General features: G+C 45.2%; 3 protein-coding genes across 4 annotated transcripts; all 3 read right to left on the minus strand.

The window, feature by feature from the left end:
• Nucleotides 1-2036: 2036 nt before the first annotated feature.
• LOC123169177 (membrane protein of ER body-like protein) lies at nt 2037-7147 on the minus strand. 2 transcript variants are annotated; one of them, XM_044587025.1, is made up of 10 exons: nt 6490-7147; nt 5528-5683; nt 4733-5320; nt 4488-4655; nt 4213-4371; nt 3886-4134; nt 3495-3602; nt 3101-3412; nt 2895-2956; nt 2037-2785 (listed from the first exon to the last, which is right to left on the minus strand). In XM_044587025.1, the coding sequence occupies exons 1-10, from the start codon at nt 6830-6832 to the stop codon at nt 2309-2311; spliced, it is 2622 nt and encodes an 873-aa protein (XP_044442960.1). In that variant the 5' UTR covers nt 6833-7147; the 3' UTR covers nt 2037-2308. The 2 variants fall into 2 exon arrangements, with proteins under 2 accessions (XP_044442960.1, XP_044442961.1); XM_044587026.1 differs by lacking the exon at nt 5528-5683 and having other exon boundaries at nt 6490-7146.
• Nucleotides 7148-18406: 11259 nt separating this feature from the next.
• LOC123167052 (asparagine--tRNA ligase, cytoplasmic 3) lies at nt 18407-20630 on the minus strand. The gene is made up of 5 exons (XM_044584890.1): nt 19720-20630; nt 19385-19638; nt 19133-19262; nt 18964-19022; nt 18407-18832 (listed from the first exon to the last, which is right to left on the minus strand). The coding sequence occupies exons 1-5, from the start codon at nt 20614-20616 to the stop codon at nt 18649-18651; spliced, it is 1524 nt and encodes a 507-aa protein (XP_044440825.1). The 5' UTR covers nt 20617-20630; the 3' UTR covers nt 18407-18648.
• Nucleotides 20631-23342: 2712 nt separating this feature from the next.
• On the minus strand, nt 23343-24925 carry LOC123170013 (trimethyltridecatetraene synthase-like). The gene has a single exon (XM_044587865.1). It carries the CDS (start codon nt 24873-24875, stop codon nt 23343-23345), a length of 1533 nt encoding a protein of 510 aa, XP_044443800.1. The 5' UTR covers nt 24876-24925.
• Between the last annotated feature and the right edge of the window lie 808 nt (nt 24926-25733).

Below are 25733 nucleotides of genomic sequence, written 5' to 3' on the forward strand. Positions count from 1 at the left end.
AACTGCATTGGGTTGAGCTGGCAGGTGGCTAAGTTGGGCCTTGATACTAGTAGTAAAAAGTTTTTTCAGTGCTAGAGGACGCTTCAGCCTGTTAAAGCCCCCCCCCCCCCCAGTAGATTTGCCCCTGGTTGGGCCCACATGTCATGCACACAAAGGCAGGTGCCTTAAGGCACTGAAGCGCTGTCCGTGTGATTGATGTGAAGTACGCTGATGGTTCGTTAGTTGATGGCCTTCTGGCTATAGTGGAATGCAAAACATGAGTTGATGATAAAACCACCTGGTTGGATGTAGTTGTTTGTGGTATAGATAATGTTGAATATGATCACCGCATGAAGTCGTCAGTGTTGGTTTGAGTTGTGCACCAACAGTTTGACATATGTAAGTTGGCCAGCATTATTTGTGACTCGGTGTTATGAAGCAAAATCAGATATTTAATAGTTTTTTTCATTATTTTTGATATACCTTACCACTCATGTCAAGTGGTAGATATTTAATAGTTGCTCTTCTTACTTTTCATTTATTGAGTTGCAGACTTAATTTTTCCTTGAATTTCATGTAAAAGGTGACTCCATAAGAAAGATTTATGGACTCATCCCGGTCTTCTCTCAATGTAAGAGTCTCCTTAGAAACAAAATCGATTGCTGATTGATATAAAAAATTTATTTTCTTTCAATAAATGGAAGTTGAACACTGGTATAAATTCTTCTAGAGAAGATCACATGGTACAGCTAAGCCTGTGAGTTATCATTGTGTGTAAGAAGACTGACCACCAATGATCAACTTGGTTTTCTTGTAAACAAAAGATATGGGGAGCTGGACAGCTGAAAGAGCAAGAGAAAGTGACATGTGCTGAGCTATGCTAAATCACCAACATTTTTATTATCCATATCTCTCTCCAAATAAGATGATTACTATAATTTGAAGAAGAAGAAAAACTCCTTTTCATTTGTCAGTTTGCTTGCTAGAAAGCGATAGTTGCCATGCCGTGGAGTTAATTAATTAATCATTTAAAATTCAGCTACTATGGGGCTGCACGTCCTAGATACTATAGGTGTTTGTCTTGTTGCTTTGAGCTGTCTAGAGACAATTGCATGTTAGTTAGGTCATTCGGATGCTAATTTTGTTTATCAGATCGGGTACCTCTCTGTCAGACTTGGCAACGATTTGGTTGTTGATTGCGAATGCTAATTCTACACCAATTAACGTCATTAATAAAATGAAAACGAATTTGGTTTGATACATACTGTACTATATAGAATGAGAGAGATTAGTTGGTATTTAAAATTTAGTTAACCGATTGGACCGATAGGGTCTTATATTTTAATAATGTGTAAACACGCCAGACTAAGCAAGATCTTATCTGTTTGCAGTTAAAAAAAAGATCTTATATGTTTGTGTGTGAACACGTCAGACTGGCGAAGAGGCAAGAGGTGATGACTAGTCAACTGAGTTGTGCAATACATGGGCTGGTGAAGTACTCCAACCTATGAATTTTTACTCATCTATACATTGCTAAAACTCACGATAAAAATTCATGAAACCACGTCGCATGCACCTATTGTATCATAAATTTGGGAAATCCATATTCGATCTTTATCTCGAGGAAAAATATATTCAGCACTAATATTATTAATGGGCCAAAATTGCAAACCACATTGAATTAGCTACTGTTCATAGCTAGATTTGTCTTTTCTGTGTCTAGATTTGTATTTTGAATTTAGCACTATGGCATCATGTGGCATAACTGATATATGTAGGGTTCTAGTATTTTTTAATAATAAAAGTCACAATATTTTGGGCACTCCTAGTCCTAGGTGATGTTTCATGTCTGCATCCTACTATATGGTTTGATGTAAGTTGTTATGGACAGGCGCGGTGTCATTTTTTCTACCAGTAATATATTTACCAATATTTAGGTTGGATATTTATAACCGCTGTGTGCTTGCACAATGCAACGATTGAGGGGCTCGAATGTCAGGTTATTGTGTGTTTTTCTTCCTTTTTGTGTGCGTCTGGTCCATTTCCATTATGGAATATTAAATTCTTGAAAATAAATATGAAGCTCAACGAGACATCTGTTCTAATTATATTGTATATGTTTCTACCATCTTAATGTGTGCCTTCATGTTTTAGTGCCAACTGAAGCCCAACTGGAAGATATGGCGCAAGGTAATCTAGCCAGTGTGCAACAAGAAGATGTTCAGGCTGCACCCCCTACATATCTTCAGGAACTTGCTCTTTGGACTCATACATGTCTTCTTTTTTTGCACCAGTGTTCCCATGAACTTCAGAGTTCAGACATCAAACTTCAGAATGAGGCCCATGCAGATGTCTGTGCACCCACTGAATGAGCGAACGACAGCCCTGGAGGAGCTGGAGCTGCCGAACCGCCTTGCTCGATGACACCAAAGTGCTCCAGGAGCCGCGTGATGAGCACGCCGGCGACGTACGACAGCCCCGACGAGCTCACCGCGATCGTCAGGTAGTACATGAGCGTCTTGAAGTATGCCCTGGGTGCTGTCTGGACATGCGCCTTTCCGAGCGCTAGCAGAGCGATGGAGGCAAGCGAAGCACCGGCGACAGCCATCATCTTGTTCTCCCTGTCATTGCTCTCGCGGAACGACAGTCCGTAGATGACTGGTGGAAGCAACCCGAACACCATGTATGAGAGCAGGGCCAGGACCATGTGGAGCTGGGCTTTAGACCGCCTTCCGAGCTGCAGCCAGTAGTGGCCGACTTGCTCATTGTCGTCGTTCACGTCTCGGATGTCTCTCAGATCGGCGATCTGTCATCGACGGTGAAATGACATGTTAGTTTTTGGTGTTTCGGGGGTGAGTTTTCTGTAATGATCAGTAAAACAGTGTGAAAACTCAGTCGGGAGAGAAGTTTGTTACATTGTGGTAAATGAGAGGAAGCCCTCCGATAAGGTTGGCTATGCCCAGGATGAATATGTCCACTGCAGGCAAGTGAGAAAAAAAAATTCATTAGATGGAACAATACAAATATCAGTGTCAAAATAGTGCATTCATCGTGTAAATATTTTTTTTGCTTTTGCAAAGATTCATCAGGTAAATATGTGGATAGTAAGCAAGTAACTGACATGTTTTTGCTCCACTTGATGCTGCTGCCGAAACAACGGAGAGGCTGGTGACTGACTCCACTAAGCCTCCATACACTATGGCTTTCAGTATATCCCAGTCATCCCTCTGTTGGGGTCTAGGAGCAACCTGATTCACATCTCCGAAGACTGGTACCACAACATGATCTGCCGGTTGAGCATTCGGCGAGGTTTGCATATCGCCCCTCCCGATAGTCGTCATGTTCGGGCCGTCGACCTTGAGTGTTGACGTGTGACTTGCATGGGTCGTAAATGAGCCATTCTCGAAGGTTGTCGGCGCAGTTCCATGAACATCTGAACAAGCATAACTACTGCTATCAGGCTGCACCTCTGAATAACAGTAGTTCATGCATACTGCTCACTTTACCAGGCTTACCTTCATGGCCAAGTAGGTGGTGAGTTGCATCCATGGTAACTCCACCGGCAGGCTTCAGGGGAGGCATGTCACCGGTTATCACTTCCATTACGTCTGAGTGAAAGATTCCTGCATGCGATGTTTCTATTGTCTGTTACTCTAGTCCACTGCACTGACATAGTGGTCCTAAATAAATTGTGATGATGCAATTAACATGGACAAATTAGGCTTCCTGATCTAATGCCTGATTGTTCTTTCATGAAAAAAAAGAAGGTTAGTATGCTTGATCAAACTCTGCTAACCATTCTTTGGCATATTCTGCGTTTATAAGCAAATATAGCCGTTGCAGCTTATTGTTGATAAAGGAATCATCTGTGAATCCATTAGAAAAACAATGTTGCGCGCAATGTACCTGCAGCAGACGATGAGTGGGTGGCTGCTGCTGCTGATGTGGTTGTAGAGGATGTGGTAGCTATTGCCGATGTGGTCGTAGTTGTGGTGGTTGTCGTGGTCTGATCTTCCGACGATGATTCGGTTATCGAGTGGTCTGGTTTTACAACTATGCCATGGCTATGATGAACATAGGATGTGCTAGATTCAGTTGTTGTGGTTGTATCATTGGGGCTTTCCGTATCAGACAACAGTGGCGTGGTCGCTGGATCTGCAACATGTTGTTGTTCAGCTGATGAAAGAAACATCAGTCGCGGATAACTTGGTCAGGAGAACATAAGTTACATACCTGGAGCAGTTTGGTTCTCCGAAGATGATTCGACTGTCGACTGCTCTGGTTTTACAACCGTGCCATGACTATGATGAACATATGATGTGCTAGATTCAGTTGTTGTGGTTGTATTGTTGGAGCCCTGTGTACCGGACAACAGGGGCACTGTCACTGAATCTGCAATATGTTGAATTGTTCAGCTAAAGAAGAGAACATCTACTTCAGGGTAATTAATAACTACGCATGTATTTTTTGAAGTTTGTCAGGAGAACATATATAGGTTACAAACATACCAGCAGGATGAGGTTGGTTTGGGCTATCTCCTGGCTGGAAACAAGACAGAAGCCAGCTTGTGCAATTTTCAGACCGAGGAGGCGTGTCCTCTGATGCCCGAGGAGGCAGAACACCAACTTGGTCCACATCCCTCCTCCCAAATATACGGAATATGTTGAAACTGCATCCTGGTTACAAGAAAACAGATGTTAATCCAGTCCCATTTGATCGAAATGAAATGCCTCTAATTAAATGTTACCGATACCTGCTGGAATGAAGAAGGAGAAGCATGACAAACATCGGAACACGTTGGGTGACTCTTGCTCATCACTTCCAGGAAAAGTAGCAGAAGGCAGTGGCACTGTTACTTCTTCAGTGTACGGTCTCTTTGACGGTCCATCGGGGGTTGCTGGCCTTACTGTCCTTTTCCTCTTCTTCAGGATCACCCTCCGAGTTATGCACGATTTGCAGTTGGGACAGAACAGGTCATGAGTTTCTTGCTGGTCCAAAATCTTCTCGAGGTCGTACTCTTCGACCTTCGGCTGAGCCTCTGTGACATGTTTGTCCTTGTCAACTTCAGTTGGGTACATTTGAGTCTTGTTGATTTCAAACAGGTACTCTGCCTTAGGTTCAGCACCGTTGGGGACCTGATGTGAACCATTTGAGTGTGATCCATTTTCTAACTTGCCTTTGTTTGGACCATGGTTGATTTCTTGAACACTGCCATTTTCATGTGCTTCAAGCTCTTTGCCTTTCGGACTCGGATTTCCGTTTGCGTCTTGCTTTTCGGCACCAGATCGCATCGTTCCCGTGACCAGATATCTGGCACTTACCTCAGTAATAATATCAGGAACTGAAAAACAAAGGGAGAAACATCAGTACTAATCCAAACATTGTGAAGCAACTTTACATTTTATTTTGCACGGCAACAAATTTATAAAAAATATGACAGGAAGAGCAAAGAAACCAAGCTAGAATTGCAGGTATGCTAGATAAACTGAAGTTAGTCACAGCTGTCCTAAATTTCCTCATCGCCATATTGCTCGGTCTCAGCACTAACCTTTGTTCGGTGAGCCGTAAAACGATCCTTTCTTCTCAACTAACGATTCGATATTCCGTTCGATTCGGTGGCGATAGCCTCGATGATCTACGGTACCATTTCCACAGGGACTACTCAGGCGGTACGTCCAATCGCAGTGCCGGCACTTCCATAACCCTTCAGTAAAGCAATAGAAAGCTAACCTTTCAGTAAAGCAATAAGAAACTAGCTTTACTACTTATATTATCGAACGACCACAGAGCTAAGGCTTGAGTGAAGCAATAGAAAACTAATTTTAAGAGAACGACCACAGTGTCTAATCTCAATTATAACTTGTATAAGAAAGACTACGCGGACTCGGGGAGCTTCCGAGTCACCGTCAGCATCTCCCATGGAAGGCTACATGCATATCAATGAATTGAGTGGTCAGCAAAACGTTTCCAATGATTCTGAGTGAGGCCTAGATCAGATGAGAGGGATGTTGGCATATATCACTTTCACTGAGATTTTGTCCTTTTTAGCATGCGTTCCGCGTGTCCTTTTTCGTCTGGTTTCTGGATAAGATCTCCAGGATACTGAATGCAATAATCACTGCATCCAGGTAAATAAAACTGAGGGAGCAAAGACAGAAGAGTAATTAAAACTTTCTCACATTTGTCACCATCCACACACTGCCTAGAGCTCTTACAAGATGACAAACTGAGGGAGAATATGGATTCTTTCTTGGAGAATTATTGCTTTCCAGAGATGGACAAATTAAGGAATAAGAAGCAGGTGGAGCCTGAAATAACTGCAGCAGGAGTTCTCTCCTGCAGGAAAATAATGCAGCCTCCACATCCATCAACAAAGAAATTAATTAAGCAAGAGGAATTGGACCAACCAATTAAATCCCATTCCTAATCTTCTTCTTCTCCCCATGAGGAAAAATAATAATTATACTATGCAGGAGCATATGGGTAGGAAACAGAGGCGTGGGATGTCACCTTTGGCTGCATCGAAGAAGATACTCTTGTGACGCTGCTGCTCCTCTTCAGCAACCTTGGGTTCTTCAGGAGCCTCTTCCTGCTTCTTCTCCTCCTCCTCATGAGCCTTAAGCTCCTCTGCTTCTCCTCCATTGTCATGGCCATGGTTCCCATTCTCATGGGCATGGACCAGCAGCCTATTCTTGATCTCCCTCGTCAGCAGCTCCCCTGCAGCAGCAGCGGCGGCGGTGGCGGTGGCGGTGGCGACGGCAGTGCCGCCGCCCTCCGCCTCCATGACCTCCACCTCCTCCTTGAAGTGGTCCCACGCCGCCGGCTGCGGGCTCTCCACCGCCACCTCCATCATTCTCTCCCCTCCTCACAAAGTACTGCGCTACTGTATAAAAGATCTCTCTGGTCTAGGTCCTGCTCCGCTCCGCTCTACGTCGCCCCGTATTTTATACTGCTGGCGCAGGCGTGGCCTCAATCTCCATGCTAGCAGCCGCAGCCGTGTGTGGTGTGGGGAAGAAGAGAAGGGATTAATCTATTGATGTTGATGAAATCAATGTGTTGTCAAATGCAATGCAGAGATGGGGCTTCTTGACTTTTGCAGGAGGGAGAGAGCAGGAGAAGATCGTTCATCATGTGAGTGAGTGAGATAGAGATTGCCTGGAAACAAGTGCACCCTACCTACAGCATGGCCCACCTGTCCGTCTTTCACATGTGCTGCCCTGCTCTGCTGGGTACAGAACAGGATAAGGCTAGTATAACTTTTCTTGCATCACCTCAAGTACTACTGAAATGCATCAGGCCAACCAGCAACAACCAACCACATTTGTTTGTTTCTCACTCATTGAAAAAGAAAGAATTATTCTCATGCTGTCAGTGAGATAAAATGATTTTGTTTTTGATTTTTTCTTCTTGTTAAAATTTCAGGTGACATAGCTGAAGGCCTGAAGCATGTGTTACACAGAAATCTACTGTACCTTGCTTGTTGCAGATGGCAGAGTTGAACTGAACTGAATCATCTATGCAGTCTGAACTCAGTTGAAGATATATATGGTTGATGAGTTGAGATTACCATGTGTACAGGCCCACGCATGCTTCAGCTTACATCACACGATTGACCTTCTTATGAGCACTATATAAATAAAACTGTCTTTGTCTCTCTCTTCTTTCTACGAGTCTGCTTAACACAAAATTGATCAGTCGATTAGTAAAAGAAACTATTCTTTGTAGAATTAAATAAATGGAATTTGGACATTTTTTATGTATTCTTCTAGAGAAGATACCACCCCTCTAATCCATATTAATTGACACTCACTTAGTAAAACTTTGTACTAAAGTTATACTAAGCATGCGTCAGTTAATCTGTATTCGAGGGAGTACGTGGTTACAGGCTTACAGCTAACCTGTGAGTTGTCATAGTGTAAGAAGGCTAATCACCAATGATAATTAACCCTAGTTTTCTTGTAAACAAAGGAGTTGAGGAGCTGGAAGGCTGAAAGAGCAGGAGAAAGTGACACTTGTTAGACAATGTAAATGTGTACGTGGTGGTGCAGTATAAACCACGTACATGTATAGTTGGGTTGCGTGGGTTGTACTCTAGGTAGTTTAGGTTAGTTGGGATTGATCTCTATCTTGTATAGATCTTAGCTTAAGGATCAATCCTCTAACAACCTGAACTATCGCCCTTGTACCTATGATCTATAAATAAGACGCAACGCGTCCTTGCGAAAGCATACGCTTCAACCATATTTTACATGGTATTCAGAGCCTAACATCTAGCACATCCCAAAACCCTAGCCATGGCCTCAAGCTCCACCGCCGCCGCCGCACCAGCCCTCATTCCCATCGCCGATCGCCTCCATCGCTCCAACTTCCTGGTGTGGCGTGCCCAAGCGGTTGCTGCCATCCGCGGCGCTCAGCTCGTCTCCTACATCAACCCAAACAGAGAAGAGCCGGCGCCCAAGCTCACGGACAAGGAGGGCAAGCCAACAGATGTGCCCAATCCGGCGTATGAGATCGGCAAGGCGCAGGATTCCCAGGTTCTGAGTTTTCTGTTCAATTCAGTCTCACCTCCTGTGATGATCCAGATTGCCCACTGCACCACGGCCTCGGCAGCATGGACTGCCATCACGGAGATGTTCATCTCCCAAACCCAGGCGCACGTGGTGAACACGAGGATCGCCCTGTCAAACACCAAGAAGGGCACCTCGACTGTTGCCGAGTACATCGGCCGCATGAAGGCGCTCGGAGACGAGCTGGCTTCTGTTGGGAAGCCCCTCACCAACGATGACATGGTGTCATACATCCTCGCCGGCCTCGACTTCGACTACATGGGCTTCGTCTCCTCCCTGTGCGCCAGGGCCGAGCCGATCAAGGTGAACGAGCTCTACTCCCTCCTCGTCGGCTTCGAGAACAGGCTCGCCATGTTCGACGGCGGGCATCAATCCTCTCACTCCTCCGCCAACGCCGTCTCTCGTGGCGACGGTTGTGGTGGACGAGGGGGTGGACGTGGCGGCGGCGGCCGCGGACAAGGTCGTGGAGGTCGCGGCCAAGGAGGAGGCCGCAACGATCTTCCTGAGGTCTTCTGTCAGATCTGCTCCAAGCCCAATCATGTTGCTATGGAGTGCTACCGCCGCTTCGACATCACGTTCACCAAGGAGAAGAGCGCAGCGGCTGTCAACACCAACACCAGCTCCTACGGGGTCGACACCAACTGGTACGTCAACACAGGGGCGACAGATCACATCACCACAAGCTCACCATGAGGGAGAAGTACTCTGGCCAGGATTAAGTGAACATGCCCAACGGCGCAGGTATGAAAATTAGCCATGTTGGTCAAGCCTACATTCATACCCCCCACTCGCAATCTCCATCTTAAAGATATATTGCATGTTCCTAAAGCAACCAAAAACTTGATCTCTACTCATCGTTTATCACATGACAATCATGCCTTTCTTGAAACTCATCCACACTATTTCTTTGTCAAGGACAAGGCAACGAAGAAAACCCTCCTCCAAGGCAGGTGTAGGGGTGGCCTCTACCCCCTCTCATCTGCACCTTTGAGCTCGGGCAGGCAGGCGTTTGGTGCCACCAAGGTCTCTCCATCGAGGTGGCACAGCCGATTAGGTCACCCTTCGTCAACAATCGTTCAGCATGTTCTTAGGAAGAATAAATTTTCCTTTTCAAATAGTGAGTTGAATAAAGAGAGTGTATGTGATGCTTGCCAAAAAGGCAAAAGTCACCAACTCCCCTATCCGAATTCCATTAGTGTTTCCAATGCTCCTTTAGAGCTAGTTTTTTCTGATGTATGGGGGCCTGCCCGAGATTCTATTAATAGAAAGAACTATTATGTGAGTTTCATTGACGATTTCAGCAAGTTCACTTGGATTTACATTCTTAAACATAAGTCTGAAGTGTTCAAAATATTTCATGAATTCGAAGCTCTTGTTGAAAGACGCTTTAATCGTAAAATCATCACCATGCAAACAGATTGGGGTGGTGAGTACGAGCGTTTAAACTCCTTCTTTCGGCAAATTGGCATCACTCATCACGTCTCCTGCCCTCACGCACACCAGCAAAACGGGTCGGCCGAGAGGAAACACCGGCACCTTGTGGAAGTTGGACTCTCACTATTAGCCCATGCCTCCATGCCCTTAAAATTTTGGGATGAGGCCTTTATAGCTGCCACATACCTTATCAATAGAACACCCAGTAAGGTGATAAACCTTGAAACACCTCTCGAACGATTGTTCCAGGAGAAACCAAATTATCATGCTCTCCGCACCTTTGGGTGCGCATGTTGGCCTAATCTCCGCCCATTCCACTCTAAGAAGCTTGAATTCCGCTCCAAACGTTGTGTTTTTCTTGGTTATAGCAATCTTCACAAAGGATTCAAGTGTTTGGATGTAGCCGCTGGACGAGTTTACATATCTCGTGACGTCGTGTTTGATGAAACCGTGTTTCCTTTTGGCTCACTAAACCCCAATGCCGGTGCTCTCCTTAGGTCAGAAGTTCTTCTTCTCCCTGAAAATTCCGTCACCACCGAGCCTCTTGATCACGGGGATGAAATTAGTGCTAATCCATCGGTTAATTTTCATGCAAATCCTGCTATAAATTTTGGAGGAAATCCTGTTGTGCGCCATGATTTTATGCAGCACCAGACTGACGCGGAACACGAGGAGGATCCAGGTGCTGGCGCGTCTGGCGGCGACAGTTCTGCAGGCGGCGATCCCGAGCGCAATCTCTCGAACGCCGCGCCTGCAGGTGGGGACAGCGATTCGCCCACGCGCGACAGCGACCTGCCCACGTGCGACCGCGACCCGTCCACGTGCACGCCTCCACGCGCTGACGCTAACTGTGGGCCCGCTGGGAGCAGCCCCACAGCGCACTCCGGATCAGGCAGGTCCAGGGGTGGTACGGCGGCTCCTCCGAGTCGCCAGGTGGCGGCCTCTGCGCCGCGGATCGACGCGGGAGAACGGCAGGCCCCCGACAGCATCTCTGGGTCTGCCGCTGATCCTGTCGAGATCCGCCTCGGATCGGGTGCGCCTGGCTCGTCTGCGGCAGATCCGGCGGGATCTTCTATGCCAGCTGCGGGATCTTCTGCGGCTTCCTCAACAGTTGCTGCACCCGAACAAACTCGGCGTACACGATCCCAGCATGGTATTGCAAAACCCAAAGTACGTACAGATGGTACGGTCAGGTATGGTAAAACCAAGTTTGCTGGTCTTGCTACAACAGAAGAACCAAACAATCTACATGAAGCTTTTGAAAGTAAAAAATGGAAAAATGCAATGGATGAGGAATATGGTGCACTAATCAAAAACAAAACTTGGCACTTAGTTCCTCCGGCCAAGGGCAGAAATATTATTGATTGCAAATGGGTTTATAGAATTTAAAGAAAAGCTACAGGAGAAATAGATAGATACAAAGCCAGGCTAGTTGCAAAAGGCTTTAAACAAAGATATGGCATTGACTATGAGGACACCTTTAGTCCGGTTGTTAAAGCAACTACTGTCAGACTTGTTCTATCTATTGCAGTATCAAAAGGTTGGAGTCTTCGTCAATTGGATGTGCAGAATGCGTTCCTTCATGGCGTTCTAGAGGAAGAAGTGTATATGAGACAACCTCCTGGGTATGAAGTGAAAAACAAGCAACATTATGTATGTAAGCTTGATAAGTCCTTGTATGGGTTGAAGCAAGCACCTAGAGCATGGCATTCTAGGTTAAGTGAAAAACTTCAAAGGCTTGGCTTCAAACCATCAAAAGCTGACACTTCATTATTCTTTTTTAGCAAAGGCAAGATCACCATCTTTATGCTTGTGTATGTCGATGACATTATTGTGGCTAGCTCTTCACAGGAGGGAACTACAGCATTGTTGGAAGATCTCAGAAGGGATTTTGCCTTGAAAGATCTCGGTGATTTGCATTATTTTTTGGGAATATAGAGGTGAAGAAAGTCAAGGATGGTATACTTCTAACTCAAGAAAAATATGTATCAGATGTATTAAAACGTGCTGGTATGATGAATTGCAAAGTGTCAAATATGCCTCTGTCCACATCCGAAAAGCTCTCTAAAGAAAACGGTGAAATCCTGGGAGCTCATGATTCTACAAATTATAGAAGTGCGGTAGGTGCATTATAGTACTTGACTTTAACAAGGCCTGATATATCCTTCTCTGTCAATAAAGTATGTCAATTCTTGCACTCTCCTACACTTGAACATTGGACTGCAGTAAAAAAGAATTCTCATATATCTCAGAGGAACCATGAGCACTGGACTTAAATTTTCCAAGTCAAGTTCTACATTGGTAAGTGCCTTTTCAGATGCAGATTGGGCAGGATGTCCAGATGACAGAAGGTCCACAGGTGGCTTTGCTGTTTTCTTTGGACCCAACTTGATATCTTGGAGTGCACGCAAACAAGCAACAGTGTCAAGGTCCAGTACTGAGGCAGAATACAAGGCTTTAGCAAATGCCACGGCTGAAATTATATGGGTTCAAACTCTGTTGAAAGAGTTAGGTGTGATACACTCACCAGTTGCATGTCTTTGGTGTGATAATATTGGTGCCACTTACCTTTCAGCAAACCCAGTATTTCCATGCAAGGACAAAACATATCGAAGTTGACTATCACTTCGTGAGAGAAAGAGTAGCCAAGAAGCTGCTGGACATTCGTTTCATTCCCACCAATGATCAAGTTGCAGATGGCTTTACCAAAGCCTTATCATGGCGTAAATTGGAAGATTTCAAGAGCAATCTCAACTTGGTAAGTTATGATTGAGGGGGAGTGTTAGACAATGTAAATGTGTATGTGGTGGTGCAGTATAAACCACGTACACGTATAGTTGGGTTGCGTGGGTTGTACTCTAGGTAGTTTAGGTTAGTTGGGATTGATCTCTATCTTGTATAGATCTTAGCTTAAGGATCAATCCCCTAACAACCTGAACTACCGCCCTTGTACCTATGATCTATAAATAACACGCAACGCGTCCCTGCGAAAGCATACGCTTCAACCATATTTTACAACACTGTCATGACTCATCAGACATGGTTAGTCACCAACAGTATATATTTATCATTAAGCAAAAGCTTCTTCATCTTTTTTCCCTTTGTCAATTAGCTAGCTAGAAAATGATAGTTGCCATGTGGTGGAGTTAATTAATCGGTTATATTCAGGAACACTATGTGGTTGCACGTACTAGATACTACAGGTGTTTGCCTGGTTGCCTTGAGCTGTCAGACACAGTTGCATGTTGGATCATTCGATTGCTAATGTTGTTTATGAGATCCCGTATCCCTCTGACAGATTTTTTTTTAACGATTTGGTTACTGATTGTGTCTGATGATTCTGCACTAATTGTCGTCATTATGATAATGAAAATTCATTGATTTTAGTATATGGTTGGGATGAGAATGGGAGAGACTAGTTTGGTATTAAAAAGGTAGTTAATCAATCGGACTAGTGGGGTCTTATATGTTAATGTGTGAACACGTCGGACTGAGTAAGATCTTACGTGTGGCCAGGAGGTGATGACTGGTCAGGTGAGCTGTGCAACAATGGTATTTACGTATTTTTTGGCTCATCCAAATGCTGCTCAAAGTCATGAGAAAAATCAATGACAATGACATTATATGCATCGGTTGTGCCGTAAATTCCATAATCGGTCCTTTTACTGAAGAAACAGAAAACACAAATCCAGCGATAATATTATATAGTTCGTATCATGGAAAGCGTGAATGAACAAAGTAATTGTTGATCAAAATGTTGTTTTGACAGATGAAACCACGCTCTGCATATTAAGGCGGAGGGACTACGTGATATTGCCAGCTGGTTCAACACCTGGCCGAGGTTGGTAGACTAGTTTTTGCTTACTGAATTTATTTATGCAAGTATAAGAAGATGCATGTGTTGTACGTATGTGTGACTTGGCTAGGTAGGTAGGTTAATGGAGCTAGCACAAGTCACACAAGATTGATTGGTTAATTAAATAACCTGTGCACGCAGACGGCGTTGCCATTTGATTATTCACCAACTACTATATCCGTCTCAAAATATAAGATGTTTTAGAGGTAGTAGGCAGCTGACGAGCATTGTTCGTGACCAGCTGACGAGCTATGCTTGAATTGTACTCTCTGCTTGGTTCAAATGTATGGTCCTCGTTGTCTCATGGTTTGAATTAAACTCAACTGAAGTTGTGATCGAGCAGCTGAGATTTTTTTGACAGAACCTTGTCAAGAGGGGAGGGTGTTCATGCAATTTCATAAAAAAAGAATAGAATTGGCACGGCTTATAAGGAAAATCAAGCAAAAAAACCCGACCACGAGCGCAAAAAGGTAAAAAAAAAAGAGAGAGAGAGAGAGAGAAAGGAAACAACAAAGCCATGGTCGGCCAACTCAACCTCCACTGCCTACTCGCCCGCTACATAGAGAGAAGTGAGCGGGATCTCCGGAGATGCCTTTTAAGAAGCAAACACGACGCCCGTAGGCGTTATCATCGCCGGCATCAACCCCCCGATCAATAAAGCTTTCGCCGGGAAACCACCCACGACTCCCCACCGGAACCTGGGAAGGGGTCCTGCCACACCAATTGCCACCACTGCAACCCAAGCAACGACCACCACAACCTAGTGGAGAGGAGGGCACTTCGCGACAACTCCCAAGGAAAACAGCACCACCATGCCATTGTCGCCGGTAACCAATCCCCATTGGGAAGCAAGGCTTTTGCCCAGAGCCTTTGCCCCGCCACCCCACGAAGCCCCGTAGAAGGGGTCTGACCATAGCCGGCGGAGACCGCCGGCAACGGAAGACCATGGCTGCCACAAGAGCACACTGATCGTGCCGCCACAACACCACAGAGAAAAAATCACCGATGTGTAGCCACCACCGCGCCCTCCACACCCCAATACTACGCCCTTTGACATGAGACCTCACCATGCCTTGCACCGCAACAGGGAACTTGTGATGAGCCGCCACTAGGAAGATCGGACACAATCGCGCCAATATACCTGCACGCCCTATGGCCACCACACCCCATTGTTCTTCCACGCGCCAGATCCAATTGGCGGTGCCTTGACCGAGCTCCACACCATACACCTCAAGCACCGGCTTGTAGGCTCGCACGGGCACAGATCAAGCCCACAAGCCGCAAGCCGTGCGCCCACTGCGCTGCTGCTCTGGCGCTGCACCACTGTGCCACCTATGAGCGGCACCCCCGCCGACGACCTGGAACAACCCCCACAGCTGACGAAGAAGCCACCATCGGGTCACCATGGAGCACCCCAAATCTGGCACCGTGCCACACAACGAGATCCCCCGCCACCACCCCACCAAATGTCGTGTCCACTTCACCAACAGTATCCTCAGGTGGTGGCAAGATGAGAGTGAGGTGGTGCCTAGGCGGAGATGGTGTGGTTTCCCTCGTGTCGCCAAAACGTGGCGACGCATTGGTGGGGATCGCGATTTTCGTGAGTATTTGAGATTACCTTGTGAATTGTGAACAATCCCATTCTTGAGCTTACATTAGGAGATTTGTGCAAGCTAAGGCTTTTCTTTTTTCTCTCCCAAGGTGACTTGGAAAAGCCTTCCTCCCCTCGATCTCGGTCGGCGAGCCTGTGAATTCGCCTCCCCTCCGCCTGCCGCTCCAGCGGCCGGTGGCGGGGAGGAGAATTAATTATGTAAATGGAATAACCAATTGTTAATTTATTAAATGGAATCAACCTTTTTAGAAATACATGAATTAGTATTTTTGATAAAAAGCAGCGAAGACAAGTATACCAACCATTAGTATTTTTGTTACGTGGCCTTTTTGCAAGATTCTTTTGACATGGATTTTCTGCAAGAATTGATCTCTAATTTTATCTTTTTGGGATCTAAAATAAATATCTTTTTTGGAGTAAAAAACAGAGTTTCCTGCTTTTTTTCTTGAGACAAAAACATGAATCAGCGCTGCCCAGATCCTTATGGCCCAGCCAAGAAAAAGGGCTTTGTGGGACCCAACTCCAGTTAACCATGTGTAATGCTAAAGAAAGACTGGGCCAAGGTCTGTTTGTTAAAGGAGAATAATCTCTTCCTAATAAAAAAGCACGGAAAGCTTCTCATCGTCCGTCAATAAAAATAAAAATATCCTCAAAGTTGCTATAAATTACCCACCATGCCATCCATAAGTGGAAAAAATGATTTGATTTTTATTTTCAAAGTCGCCCTGGCGCTTAGTTCTCTTATGTATGTGATATCGCACATTAATATAGCCGGACTAAGTGGTGCAGTGGCTTGAGCCTCTCTCTCCCACGCTGAAGACCAAGGTTTGAACCCCATTTTATCCTTTTTCTCTCACGAACGTCCCCCCTCTACCCCCACACCACGTGGAGTTCATGGGCCGGGCCATGGCGCCTTATTTATTTCATTTCGCTTTTCTGTCTTTTCTTTTCTCATTTCTGTTTTTGTTCTTTTCTTCTTTAAATTAATTCGAGATTTAAAAAAATGTTTGTGAATTCCAAAAATATTCGGGAAATCATCAAAATTTTCCGGTCTCAAAAAATGTTGACGATTTTACAAAGCTTTTCGAAATTATAAAAAAAATCATAATTTGAAATAAATGTCGTAAAATAAAATCATGTTCATGAATTTGAAAAAATGATGGTATATTCAAACATATTCGTGAATTTGAAAAAAATCCATGCAATTTTACAAAATATTTAAAAATATCAATATATTTGCCATTTTTTTAAACAATGTTTGACGATCCGAAAAAATGTTCGCCGATTCGAAAGTCTTTTGTGTCTAGGATTTGATTAGTTTTTGGAAAGTCTTTAAATGTCTAGGCATTGAGAGTAGTTCGTAGTCGATGAGTTTTGTTTTAAAAGTTTTAACCATTCTCTTGCGCGACACATTGACAAGTGTGTCGTGTAATGGCAAGCTCGTTGCCATGAGATTTACCACGTCGAATGCATTGAGATCGCATGGACATCGCGTACATCATTCACGAGGGTGAGAAGAAAGATAAGTGGCAACATGGTGAGGTTAAAATAGAGGACACTCATATTTCGAGGATTAAGTCATACTCATTTGACTAGCATGTAATTCTTTTGTCTCTCGTTGCAACGCACGGGCATATTTGCTATTAATCTACTAGAAGAATGATAGTCTCAGTCCTAATTCCGCAGCTTCTACTGCTCTAATGGCGCCTCTGGTCGCCCGGCGGATGGAACATGAGTACTCGCACATATCTGAGGTGGCCACCCCTAGGATTTGGGGGCCCGGGGCGGCCGCCCCTCCTGCTCCCCCTGAGGACCGACCCTGCGGTCTTACATACTTATATTGATCTTTTTTACTTAAGCACAACTAATATTGCAACTATACTTTTGATGTTTTTCTATTTACAGATTATTATTTATACATGAGTATTTGTGCATTATATAATATATACTATTTTTTCAATATAACATGCAAACTATCAATGCAATGAAAACAATTATATTCAAATACACAAAAGAATTTTCATGTGTGGAACTAAAAAAAATTGTCGCAAAAATGATTCGACTTTCACATTTGACTTAGGATATTTAATTTTAAAAACTAAAACTGCTTCTATAGATTTTACCCCAAATATAAGCCCATAAAGAGTATCACATTGACCAACAAATAATTCCATGTGTCTTGATGTATTATTGTGTGCCTATATTTGTCTTTATCAATTGTCTCATTAAATACATAAAAACTTAGTAGAGTATTTTGTCTAGCAATTAAGTTGGTATATATTTATATAGTATAAGTTTACGTGCAAGTAAAAAGATAATTCTAGAGTGTACAAAGTGTGAACTAGTCAGTTATTAGCACACAGTCGGTTACGCGATATCTAGAAACATAGTGTGTTTATATGTCCTTCTCTAGAGGCATTTGTTCGGAACAACCATATGACATACACCACCCCCCCTGCATCTAAGGGCGCCGTGATCCTTCCATCAGTTCGGAAGCCAACTCATCCTGAGGCATCACGAGCTCACTGCTGATGATCGATCGTCCATCGTGCCTCGTGACACAAGGGCTTCTGAGAAGTCGATAACACAAGAATTAATTTGAAAAAATGGCGTGGATGCATGGTTGGTGACAAGGCCTGGCCTGTTGTGTTAGAAATTCTACGTGTAATAGAACTGTAAGAGAAGACCACTTGAAATGAGTGGTTAGCTATATCAAAAACAATGAACTGTAAGATAAGAGCTTTTGAACATAAAATACCTCGGGCAGATCAAGAGAAACAAATTTGAATGTCTTTCTCTACAAAATTACGCTGGAAGAGAGAAGCTATATTGAGAAATTCAGTTGACAACTCTAGTTGTGTAGACGCACCTGATTTGAGCAGCTGATATGAAAAAAAATTGCTCTGTATGGATGAGCTAGAAGCTGGTCTGTTTTTCGTTTATGCTTCAGAACAACAATTCAACTGGGACAATCGATCCTTATATGCAGATTCAAATTTGACATGAACTCTACCAAAAAGACTAATTTTTTATGCTATAAAAAAGACGTCACAAACATATATGCACACGTATTACTCCTAGTCTCAGTTATGGACAACTTAGTTTACACTTACTATGCTTTACACCTACTACCACTATACCCTAGCTAGTTATCAGACTATGGACAACTTGTGCTATTGCTTCAGAGGCCAATCAGATCTTCATAGGTCGGCCTTCCCAGGGTATCTCGGGAAGGGGATGACATCTCTGATGTTGTCGAGGCCAGTGGCAAAGAGGAGCATCCTCTCTAGGCCTAGCCCGAACCCGCTGTGCTTCACGGATCCATAGCGTCGAAGGTCCAGATAGAACTCATAGGATTCCATAGGCAAACCTGCGTCCAGTATCCTAGATACACAACATGTTGTTAATTAGTCCACCACAAGTGCCTTAATTTTGTAGTATTATATGCAGACATGGATTGGTTGTTACAAAGTAAAATTAAATTTTTTTCCAAATATAAGAAAAGGCGCTGGTACCGTTGTTTAAGGATATCGAAGCGCTCCTCCCTCTGACTTCCACCAATCAATTCACCAACCTGAGAGAAAAGCCACATCAAAGATCAATTAAGGTATACTAGAAATTACCAATTTTCAATTAAATCAATGAATATTGTTCAATGATTCAACATATTACTCCCTTATATACCTTGGGAACTAGAACATCCATGGCAGCCACGGTCTTCTGGTCATCGTTGAGCCTCATATAAAATGCTTTTATCCCTCGCGGGTAGTTATAAACGATGACAGGCTTTTTAAATATCACCTCAGTCAAGTACCTTCAGGTGTGCAAGAAATTCGGAATCACAACAACAACCCAAACAACGATAAAAAACATGAAAATAACAGAAATATCAGTGCCAATAACTGTATCTGCATACGTGCATACAATTATACATACCTCTCATGCTCAGACGCTAAATCGATTCCCCATTCAACCTTTGTCTGGAACTTCTTGCTACCAGCTGAGCCCGTCAGCATTTCGACAGCCTTTGTGTATGAGACACGTTCGAAAGGCGTCGATGAAACGAGCTCGAGACGCTCAATCGCAGACTTATCATGGGTTTTAGCCATGAACTCCATGTCCTCCATGCAATGCTCCAGCAGCCATTTGCAGAGGTACTGCACGTAACTCTCTGCATAGTTCATGATATCCTGTATATACGTGACAGAGTTCAGCTGGTAACATCACTCAAATGATGTACAGAGGAGGACGTTGTTGATTGATTAGATTACCTGCAGGTTTGCGAACGCGATCTCCGGCTCGATCATCCAGAACTCGGCGAGGTGCCGCGACGTGTGCGAGTTCTCGGCGCGGAACGTGGGGCCGAAGGTGTACGCGCCGCTGAGTGCGCAGGCGTAGGCCTCGGCCTGCAGCTGGCCGGAGACGGTGAGGAAAGCCTGACGCTTGAAGAAGTCACTCTCGAAACCGACAGTTCGACCATCATCCTCGTCCTGGCGAGGAGCTCCGGCCGAGAGCTTCAGCCGGAGGTCCCCGTCCGCCTTCTGGGCCTGGCTGAACAGTGTGGTCACCTGGAACATCTCGCCGGCGCCCTCGCAGTCGTCGGTGGTGATAATCGGCGTGTGCACGCACAGGAAGCCCATCTCCCGGAAGAATGAGTGCGTCGCGAACGTCAGCTCGCTCCTCATCCTCGCAACCGCCGCGATGGTGTCGTTGCGCGGTCGTAGATGGAGGAAGTCCCGGAGGTGGTCGAGCTTAATCCTACCCTTTGGCAGCGGGTAGGCGGCCGGGTCGTCGACCTCGCCGGCGTCGATGACGGCATCGACGCCCAGCTCGATGCGCTCCTTGCTCTTCCCGGGCGGGACCCGGAGCACGCCGGAGACGAGCACGGAGGTCCCCGTGGCCGCGAGGCGGTCGAGCGGCGGGTGCGTCACCCGGGCCGCTTCGACGACGAGCTGCAGGCTGGCGTGGCAGGAGCCGTCGTTGACGGCGAGGAAGGCCATGGTGCCGCCGCACTGGACGCGGCCGGCCCGGACCCAGCCGCCCACGACCACGCGCTCGCCGGCGAGGGCGTCCGTGGCGGCCAGGATCGCGCGGATGGGCGTGCGGGACGCGGCCATCGGAGGCTCCAGGTGGTCGGTCGTCGGTGCTGCCATCGTGGAGGCCGCCATGTTGGAATTCTGACTCCTTTTCCGTCTTATATGGTGGCGGCAGCTAAAAAGGACTCTCGTTTTCTTTCCCTTGAAACGTCCGGGCCAAGGCAAGTCCAAACGTCGGGGCCAAGGCAACTACAGAATCGCCTCCACACTATCTAGACCATTCAGTTTGTGTCAAGATTCGTGCTATCCTTATATAGAACTTTTCTTTTTCGTTTCTTCCAAACATTTGACCATGAAACTTTTGATATAAAACGATAGACAAGTGACAGACATGTGGCAAACAATTCAAAAAAAAAACTATAGACAAATGTCATTCATTATATACAATGTTTCCTTTTTTTATGAAACATACATTTGTCAAATTTTAAATTTAGACTGAATTGTATCATTAAAAAAAAATATGCTGCGCCAAAAAAATGAAAACTTTTGTACACATGATGTACTTGTGTGATGTTGATATGCAAAGTTTCGAGTCCAAATGTTCTTTTATTTGGGAGAGAAAAAGTTTTCTTGCACGAACTTTATGCAAGAATGGATGATGAGGATAGAGGGTACACTGGTGTTAGGATACAACTCAAACATTCCCTACCCCCATCTCCGCCTAGATCAGACCTCCCATCCCCCCTGGTTCCCTAAATCCACCATGCAAGTGCAAACAACTTGACGATATTGAGAGGACTGCCCACTGCTGAGGGGAATTCCGGCGAGGAGGTACGAAGTACGTCTACTCTGACGGCGATCGTCAGATGACAAGGTAGACCCTAAGGAAACCCAGTGATAAAAACACACCCTGAATAGCAAGAGGATACGGTGAGAGGCTGGATTAGAAAGCAGCTCCTTAGTCAGTGATTTCGAGGGGTTTATGCCCGCTAGTGGAGTGAGCTTTCAGGCTCGCTATGGCCTAGCCCACTAATTAAACAGGATCTCATTCCAATTTTGAGCCAAGCCAAGTGCTCCTATTCTGCCGGCATCACTTTGTCTCGCGCGCACGGAGACAGAAGAGACCTCAACTCAAAGGGTGCCTCACGTCGCTGCTATTGGGATGACCCAGTAGTTCTGTTCGTCATTCGTTCTTTCTTCTTTGCTTCTCATTCGTTCATTACATATATTTTTACTTCTTGTTTATGTTTTCAAAATATTCCAAACACATATATTTTGAAACTTAATTTACTCCAAATATTTAAAACTTTCACCATGAATTTGAATTTTTTAACATAGTGTAATTTTTTCTTCGCCCAATTTCTAAAAAAAATTGTGGCATTTACACAATGTTCATGTGTTTCAAAAAAATCAAAACACTTGAAAAGAAATGTTTATACAGTGTAAGGAAATGTTTGTCTGATTCTAATATTGTTTCATACCATTGAAAAAATAACAAACATTAAAAAAATATCCAGACGTTTCTAAAAAACGTCTATGACATTTCAAAAATATGGATTATACAATGTAGAAAAGTGTTTGCGTAATTTTAAAAATGTTTCATAGCATTACAAAAATGGTCAACGTGTATTTGAAAAGCCAAGTGATCCTATTCCACACCCGCTATATGTCTTGCTAGTGGAGGAGTTTAAGTGTCCATCGCTTACGCTGGATGGGCCGAGCAAGCTTTTGGGCTCAGCTTGGGCTCAGCGGCCCGTGAAACAATAGGCTGAGCCGATCTTGCAGAACGGGGGCTTGTTTCAATCTTGTGCTAAGCCAATTGCAGAACGGGGGCTTGTTTCAATCTTGTGCTAAGCCAAGTGCTCATAATAGCATAGCCACTTGCACACCCTGTGTCCTGTCAAAAAAAACTTGCACATCATGTGATATGGGCATACTCCATGAGTAGGTAGGGTCTTCATCGATGATGGAAATGGATAGTTGTGTCGTGTCGAGGTGCTTTGACTTTTGGAGACAATAAGCCCTAGCATCGCCGGCGAGCTTTTCTCCTCCTAAGTCAGCATGTTCTCATCCTTGGTGCTTTGTTTGCGGAAGAGGGCCTTGACATCTCCAAGCTTCATGTTACTTGCCTTATCCTTTAGCTTGTAATGTGTGAGGCTTTGAGAGCTGTTTTCCAGCGCCTTTGCATCTTACCATGCTAATTTTTTTCTTTATTTTTTTGTGGTTGTCATCTTGACTGGTTGATGGCTTTGTTCATTTAAAGCTAGGATCGTCTTGAGCCACCGGGCTAAAAACATGGACCTGGCCCATTTTCCTTGCATATGCCACCATGCAGGATAAAGTGCATGTCAGGTCCAGATCATCTAATGTTGGTTTAGTGTTTCTCATCTAAAAATAATAATGTAAGGTTGGTTTCATACCGTGGTATCCACTATATATCGACTTCACAACATGGCCAACTATGATGTGCGACTTATGTAATCATTACGTTTGGTGTCCAACTAATTGTATACTAGCCTAAATGGTCAAAATCATTCTGACCTCGTCCTGGCTAGTTGATGTTTTAACTGTTTTCGTTTAAGGACTTAATTTAGCCACTTAATCCATTTCATGGAATAAACCATATGCTGACTCCTTAAGATAAAGGTTTGGCCAATGTTTACTGATATGCAATTCATGTGAAATAAAAATAATATGTTATATTACATTTGCATATCATATGAACCACATATTAATGAAGTAACGTTGCTCACATGCTTTCCTTGAACAAATAAAACACACCATATATTTTGTGAAAAAATGGACAGAGGATATACTACTATTACGATAAAGCATAACACATGCATGATGCGTCGAACTCAAACATATAGATGATTAGGTAGCTTGGGCTTGGCGACGACCTGGAGTGGGTATTTGCGGCCGGTGGACAACCCAAACACCTCCTCCATGCTCAGATCCTCCTTCCTCACCCCCTCTGGCAGCCTCCAAGTGAACCCGTGCAGCAGGTTTGCCAAGCTTAGGTGCACCACCTTTAGCCCGAGATTGTAGCCTGGGCACATTCGTCTGCCAGAACCGAACGGTAGCAGCTCGAGGTCCTGCCCTATCACACCCATCTTGCTCCCCAGGAACCTCTCTGGCTTGAACTCCTCTGGGGCGTCCCACAACTCCGGGTCCCGTCCAATGGCCCACACATTGATGAGCACACGTGCACCCTTAGGGATGTCATAGCCATCAATGGTGGCGTCCTCTCGGGCCAAACGCGGGGTGAGGAGAGGCACGATAGGATGCATGCGCATGGATTCTTTCACGATTGCTTCAATGTAGGGCAGGTTTGGCATGTCCTTCTCGGTTACCCAGCGGGCACGACCGACGACACGGTCGAGCTCCTCGGTGGCTACATCGAAGGTGGCGGGCCTCCTCATGAGCTCCGACATGGCCCATTCCACGGTGACGGCTGAGCTCTCAGTGCCGCCGGCGATGAGGTCTTGGGTGAAGGCCTTGACGCCGATGCGGCCATACTGGACCTCGAGGGCGTTGTCGTTGGCCTTCTCCATAAGCACATCCACCATGTCCCTAGCCGCTTCACCCTCGCCGCGGCCCCGCTCGCCGCTATGCTCGTCAAGGACATGCTCATTGAATGCATCAAACAACTTGCCTATCTTCTTCATCCGTCGCACATATCCCTGCAGGTCCATCCAGTCCAGCCATGGGATCCAGTCGCCGATGTTGAGCACACCGTTGAGCAGGAATAGCTCATCTAGCATCCACCTGAACACCTTCAGAGACGGCACCGGCCCCTCCGCCACGCCGTCCACGAAGAGTCGCTTCCCCATCACCATCCGTGTGATCACATTCATGCTCACCATGGACATGTGGTCCCTGCTAAGATGCACGGCATGGCCGGACACTGCAAAGAGGTCGCACATGAGAGCTTTGACCTCGTCGGCACGGATGTGCTCCAACAAGGCGAGACGACGTGGGTTGAAGAGCTGGGTGAGGCAGATCCGGCGTGCTTGGCGCCAGTAGGCCCCATAGGGTGACCATGTCATGTCAGCGTAGTTGTAGGTGGTGTATTTACCGGAAGCCGTCTTGGGGCGGTCGACATAGAGGATGTCCTGGGTCTTGAGGAAGTACCTTGCCATGTCCACTGACGAACCGATGATGAGAGGGAATGAGCCGAAGCGAAGGTGCATGAGTGGGCCGTACTTCTTGGATAACTCGTGGATGGAGCGGTGCGGGAGTGCACCGATGAGGTCGAAGTTGCCGATGACAGGCCAAGGTTTTGGACCCGGAGGGAGGTTGTACTTCTGGCCGCGGTGAAAGGTGGCTCTGAGAAAGAGGAAGAGTAGGAAGGTGGTGAGCACCATTGTAAGGAGGATGGTGGCCTCCATTTTGTACCAGCTGATGGGAGGTAGCTAGTGATGTAGCTAGTGATAGCTAGTTCTAGTGATTGATCATTTGTAGACCGATGCAATGTTATGCAAGTGAATGTGTATACTTATAGGAGGAGGCTAGCAACGGGGCAATGCCTGTATCTAGAGTGTGACTCGACAGTCGAAACAGTGGTATTACTTTGCTGCATAATTGTTGTACGTAACTTTAATTCATGACTCTTCAACAATTATCAAGTGTAGTCTGCCTCAAGGCCTTATGTATATACGAGTCACCCACAAGCACGGAAGCACCTCTTTATTTTTCTCTCTTGCAACCCAATGGAGTATAGTGTCACATCATCGCGCGCAAAAATGGGAATGTCAACTGAGATTTCTTACAATTAGAGAGGGCCGTGTCGACATCTACATCTCTACCCTCTTCCTGATTTCTTGACATGTCGTCAGCATCCACGATAAACATATACAACATTGGCTGAGTTGGCAAGTCAACAATGCATATGCTTATAGGAGGACATACTCGAGACACTGGAATTATTTTTGCACACATGAAGTCAAGTCTATCTGTCGTCACCCACAAGTGACAATCAAATATGCAATGTAACCAGCTACCGTAGTATTATTATTTTCTGAGCTCAGACTTCAACGGCATCATCGCGTGCAAAAACTGGAATGTCGAGAAATTTTAACATGGTCCCTGTCAACCTAGATTTCTTACTACCGGAGAGAGCCATGTTAACATCCACATGTCTTCCTATTCTTTTTGACACATATATACATCACACTACTACAGAAACACACGGATTTCACCACAACCGTACATGTGTACCAGTGGGTCACAGTCCTGTCCTGCCCGTG

The sequence above is a fragment of the Triticum aestivum genome, chromosome 7D (genome assembly GCF_018294505.1).
Source record: "Triticum aestivum cultivar Chinese Spring chromosome 7D, IWGSC CS RefSeq v2.1, whole genome shotgun sequence".
NCBI classification, from domain to species: domain Eukaryota; kingdom Viridiplantae; phylum Streptophyta; class Magnoliopsida; order Poales; family Poaceae; genus Triticum; species Triticum aestivum.

Coding starts and splice junctions, on each gene's coding strand:
- LOC123167052 (XM_044584890.1), bottom strand. CDS start 20,616: ATGGCGGCCTCCACGATGGCAGCACCGACGACCGACCACCTGGAGCCT. Junction 19,639..19,719: donor TCGCGTTCGCAAACCTGCAG/GTAATCTAATCA, acceptor ACGTATATACAG/GATATCATGAACTATGCAGA. Junction 19,263..19,384: donor TTAGCGTCTGAGCATGAGAG/GTATGTATAATT, acceptor GCACACCTGAAG/GTACTTGACTGAGGTGATAT.
- LOC123169177 (XM_044587025.1), bottom strand. CDS start 6,832: ATGATGGAGGTGGCGGTGGAGAGCCCGCAGCCGGCGGCGTGGGACCAC. Junction 5,684..6,489: donor CTTCTTCGATGCAGCCAAAG/GTGACATCCCAC, acceptor GCTTTACTGAAG/GGTTATGGAAGTGCCGGCAC. Junction 3,413..3,494: donor CCACCTACTTGGCCATGAAG/GTAAGCCTGGTA, acceptor ATGCTTGTTCAG/ATGTTCATGGAACTGCGCCG.
- LOC123170013 (XM_044587865.1), bottom strand. CDS start 24,875: ATGGAGGCCACCATCCTCCTTACAATGGTGCTCACCACCTTCCTACTC.